This window comes from Mesitornis unicolor, unplaced genomic scaffold (assembly GCF_000695765.1).
Source record: "Mesitornis unicolor isolate BGI_N332 unplaced genomic scaffold, ASM69576v1 scaffold1390, whole genome shotgun sequence".
In the NCBI taxonomy this organism is placed as follows: Eukaryota; Metazoa; Chordata; class Aves; order Mesitornithiformes; family Mesitornithidae; genus Mesitornis; species Mesitornis unicolor.
In genome coordinates, this window is record NW_010157347.1 from 800 (window position 1) to 6,135 (window position 5,336).

The following is a 5,336-nucleotide window of genomic DNA, read 5'->3' on the forward strand; positions in this document are numbered from 1 at the left end:
TAAGGAAAAGGAAAAAAAAAATTATGCCTTATTTCAGGGCAGCATTTTCTTAGTTCAGTGAATGCAGAGCAAGCAGAAAAGGCCTTTCTTTCTTGCTGTAAAGGTAGGAATTCCATTCCATTAAGAAGACTGACTAGATCTGCCAGCAACTAGTGCATGCTCTCTAAGAGCTGTGATCCCAGCCTTAGACTGTTGAAAAGGCTGACTGAATACACCTCTTTGTCACTGTTAGCACCTTTTTCACTAGCCACTAGCAGGATGACCCCTGTCCTTCCACCTCCAGTGCAAGGTAGAGCAGCGAAGCATTGTGACTACAAGACAGACCTCAAGAAGCAGCTCAAGTGGATGCCCTTGTTTGCTTGCTGGGATGTTAAGAAGACTGTCCATCAGGAGAACTCGCACAAAATCCCACACTTGTTTCTTGGCAGGATGTGGTAGGAGCGGGAGAGAGGAAGGATCAACACAGCCTTTCCCTTCAGCAATGGCTGGACCATCAGGAGACAAAAGGCCTTCAGAGCCTCCCTGTGGAAGCAGACAGCAATGCGTTTTAACGCATTATATCCTTTAAATTGATTTTTCTTCCTAGAAACCCATCTCTGATCTGAAGGGCTTGTGCTGGCTCAGATGCACGTACCTTGAGTGGTCCAGAATGGAAAGCAACCATAGCCAAAGTTTTCAAGAAGTCAGGACAGTGCCACACGGGGTCCTGAGTATAGCTGTGATAGATCAAGCACAGAAACTGGATAATGTTCCCTGGATAGGCAATCTCCCAGGAGGCTTCTGCATCTGCAACAGGCTGGACACAGACAAATGTGCATCGAGTCAAAAGAGCATTCCTCTAATGCATATAAGCTCATCTTTGCTGCTCTCTAGGTATTCCTAAGCAACTAAACAAACATGACATGGCCACAGAGAAGTCAGGCAAGGCGTAATCAGCCAACTCCCAGCTTGTAGACTGAAAAATACACCCAATCAGAAAGGCGGCATATCCTCACAATCAAGAACGAACAAAACAGGTAGTGCTGTAAGATACATCCCTGTGTTTAGTTCTTAAACATGAGACCATCACATCATCTGCTATGTCACATAACCAGGCCAATAACTGTGCTGATGCTTTGAAGTCCCTGCTCACTGTTGTGCTCAATATTGTCCTCTGAGGGCAGAGGAAGGTTAGGGGTTAAAGCCAAAAACCGCCACTGACTTCTGACACTCTCAGGCAGCTCATTCTGCCATTCACACTGCACTGTCCTTGCAGCAAAACGCTTACCTTGTCCACAGTGACTCTAACCATTTCCAGCAGTAAAGCGGCTGCCTCTGCACACAACCCCGTTTTGAGGACATTTTCCGTCAGGTGGTGCTGCAAGATCCACTGCAACATAGACTCAAGATCTTTCTACAACAGGAAGAGATAAATTTCACAAGAAGAGACAGGAATTATTTATGATGCATCAAGAACAATGCCTGCTCTCTCCACACGAGGAAAAAACCCAAAATGTCTTCACCTCGAGCAGGTTCTCTCTCTCTCCTATTAAATGTGTTTTCCCAGGAAGGCACTAATGGATTGACCTCTTCAGAAAGGTACCTTTGGCACTGCCAGGGCAAAAATGCCTTATGGCTTCTCAGGACACTGGAGGAAAAGTACCCAAATCCACTAATTCCGATATTTTAATGAGTTTTGACAATGTAAGGACAGACAGGGAAGCTAATCTGAATTACCTTCTAAAGTGTAGTAGTTAAATGACATTTAACACTTGCATGAACAAGTGTGTTCCGAACACAAATTTCCTTAAATCAAAGTTAACACATTTTTAAAGAATGAATGACTAATTTTAACTACCACAAAAACCAAGTAGGGTTAACTTGCCTGACAATCCTCTTACAGAAAAGGCCATAAAATGTCAACATAGTAAAGCAATAGCAGCTTCATGCATGTCCATTATTTTTTTCATACCTTGGCTGTTTCAGGTGGTTCAGACTGTGGAGCTGCCAGGAAGAGTCCTGCCATAAGCAAGTAGACCTCAGGGATATGGACATGATCAGTCAGACATCTTTGCAACACAGAAAACCCAAAAATCAAGAAGGAGCCATTGTCAGGTACCGGAGGACGAGTTTTTAAATTATCTGAAAAGGAAAACATTCAGAGGAATGTGTCTAAAAACGAATGCCATATCAGAGGAAGGATTACTGACCCAACTTTATACTTATTTGTCAGTGTCCCAGGCCACTCAGTACTCTGCAATATTAACAGTTCACAAACCTTCCTCAGACTAACAGAAAACAATTTTTCCCACTATCACTTCTGTTGCAAGAGATTCTTCCTGTACTCTTTTTCTTTTCTCTTCCCTTTCTCAGAACCACAGGTCTAGTTATCAAAAAGCAAGGTGAACAGATTTTAAAGAAATAGAAGGTTTCAGGGCTCAGGCTGATATCTGAACACCTCACAGACATATTAACTAGCCTGATTTTATGCAACACAAAGAAGCCTGTCTCTCTGCAACTGCTAATGAGAAATGTCAATTCTCATGCAAGGGAGAAGCGATGCTTTCCACTCTTTAGCACAGAAAAGCTGAAGTACTAGCACAAGCTTGCCATAGAAAGTAATATAAATTCTTGGTCTCAGTGATCAGTGGGAATTCTACTATCACCTACTTCAGTGATCTCCTATCACTGAGCTGGATCTAGGGACTGTTTTGGGAGCATTAAGCCAACACATACCCATTAGAATATTCAACCCTGCAGAGCTGTTTTCCAGCCAGCGCCCAGCCACCATCCCCTCCTTGAACTTGTTCAGCAGTGAACGATTGTGGAGGAAGCACAGAATAAGCTTGATTCCTAGCACAACCGTGGTAGAGTGCAGGTAGCTCTGTGTGAAAAGCAGAAACCAGTCTGGCCCCAGTGCTAAAAATGTCTCTTCTTGTTCCCTAGAACAAACAGGGAAATTAAAGCACATGAAAGGAGACATGGTAAAAAACAAAAAGGAGATTTTATTTAAAATTATCTCTAAGTGATTTAGAAGCTCAAGTTTCTCTATAAAAGATCTGATTAAAGGTTTACTACAACACAGAATTGCAAAGACTTAACAACAGACTCATCCACGCAGTTCAAGCCACTTAATTCCCACTAAATCCAACCTTATGTTACTGCCAGACAAAAAAGCTTGTTAACTTGAAGCTCCTTCTGAGATTGTGTATCAATAATTGAGGCAAACTTCATCACAGATTAGAAATTTCAAAGAGTCTAATATATGTTAACAAGTGAAAATGCACAGTTACAGCACCCAACACTGTGAATTCTGCCTTTCAGTTATACAAGGTAGAACTACAGTAACTGCATGTTCATGGTTATGATAGCAGGGGTGCAAGTAATACCACATTAGATGGAATTGATTTTCAAAGACAGCTCGGATTTCTTCAACCCTTGTTATGCGGGAGAAACAGCAACATCCAAGTTCCTCCTTTGGGACATTTTCTGACAACATTAGAATTTTTCAAACGGAGATCAGATGTATGATCTGATCCTACATCTGTGTGAATGCCAGATAAATCACTGACAAAAAATAACTCTGATTCTAGCCTGCTCTTACTTACTAGTTGTTGAGACTTAAATATCATTGGTGTGTTTAGTCCTTGTCAAACACCAGTAAAGAGGAAATCTAGAGACGCTTACCCATGCCTTCCTAAATTGTTTCTACTTACTCAGAGGACAGATGAAGTTTGTCTGAGCGTATTACATCTAACAGCATCTTCAGTAACTGGTTTCTAATCCAGATTGTCTTTCCAGATGTTTGGCTTAAGGCTACAAATATCAGAAAGTAATGAAGAGTAATGAAGAGACAAAACACATGTTTCATTGCTTTGATGGACAACATTGTTTGCACCAGATTAGCCCAATGGAAGTACTGCATCAATCTTTTGCAGGGTAAAAAAGACGTAGACATCAGATTTTAGACATAAGAATTTCTACTAACATCAGAAATGACCAGTGCTTATAGTGTCAACGTCCTCTCTTTAGGAGCTACTTAAAACTCATCCAGACTACATGTTGAATAATAAACCACAGGAAGCAATCTCCAGTTAACTAGAGAAACAGGCACTCTGACTTGTATTGCCTAGTTGTGATGCCTGCAGTTATCAGTGTGTCTCCTTAATATCAAAGAGCCAGCTGACTGGAAATTCCCACACACAAAGTTGGCATAAATTCATAGATACTTTAAAAGGTGCAGAGCTCCTTGTTATTATTTGCTACAACTCTTAAGTGTAGCAAAATGTTCACATAAATGCCAGGATGACAAGTGAAATTTTATTCCTCGTAACAACCCAGTACATCTCTGTGTATATCTGTGAAATCCAGCCTTGTGTAGGCTGTGGACAATGCAGCCAAAGTATGATGGCTTTTGAGCAGAGATAGGACAAAAGGGGAACTCCTGTCCCCAGGAAGAGGATTTTCTTCTAGGTCAGGCCTTCTTGGATATATACACAGCAACTGTCACTTCGCTACTCTTCACATCAGGCCTTTGTAGCAATGTAAGTTTTTCCCCACAATTTCAGGTCATCTCAATGTAACCTTTCCCCTTCCAGATGAAGTCATTTGAATGATGTTTCTTCTGACACTGGAGGCAGAAATACTTCAGCTGTTCATCAGAACGCATACACCAAAGGTAACTCCTCACCTTCATTGGGCATCTCAGCCACACCGTCCAGGCAAATCTGATTTTCATCCACAGAAGAAGGTTTCAAAGTGTAAACAAGGAACAATCCAATCCTTGCAGAGAAAGAGGGAACAAGTTTTGGTCAACAGAAAGACAGACATTAATTTAATTACTTTGAGATTACCTGCAAATCTCAATACTCATTAACAATGACTGTTAGCCATTGGAAATTATAATGGCTGTAGTAATTGGGGTTGAAATAGGAATACTAAAGTCCATAAACCAGGAAGCAAATTAGAAGGACATCTATCTATAAATGCAAGTAATTGCTGTTCTACTGTGGAAACATTTTCCTCTATCTCTTTATTTTCAAGGTCTTTCTCCATGTGGAAAGCAATACTGAGTTAAGCCCTCTGTTCATACAAAAGATTCTGAGCTCCTTGTGGCATTCAGATAGCACTGTTATCACCACTTGGTTTCCAAGCACATAGAGGAGAGCAGAGAAACCTCACCAGGTACTCAGGGAAGTGGACTGACAATCTCTTTTCACCTGTAGTTTGTTTTAACACATTACCTGGTTCTAAGAATAGCTAGATTGATGTGACATACACATTTACGGAGATTACACAACCTCTCCTCCCCACAAACAGAGCATTTCTTAAGGGACAGAACACCACCTGTTCAGCAG

The 5,336-nt window shown here is 41.3% G+C and overlaps 1 protein-coding gene across 1 annotated transcript in view; it reads right to left on the reverse strand.

Moving 5' to 3' along the window:
* Positions 1–324: 324 nt before the first annotated feature.
* Positions 325–5,336, reverse strand: part of WDFY4 (WDFY family member 4) — a gene marked incomplete at its 3' end in the record, with an annotated part of 48,697 nt that continues 43,685 nt past the window's right edge. Inside the window, exons 26-32 of the mRNA XM_010179510.1 lie at positions 4,670–4,761; positions 3,696–3,795; positions 2,716–2,921; positions 1,952–2,121; positions 1,268–1,393; positions 635–796; positions 325–522 (exon numbers count right to left, since the gene is read on the reverse strand). Coding sequence (XP_010177812.1) covers positions 325–522; positions 635–796; positions 1,268–1,393; positions 1,952–2,121; positions 2,716–2,921; positions 3,696–3,795; positions 4,670–4,761 — 1,054 coding nt within the window. The remainder of the gene's footprint in view (positions 523–634; positions 797–1,267; positions 1,394–1,951; positions 2,122–2,715; positions 2,922–3,695; positions 3,796–4,669; positions 4,762–5,336) is intronic.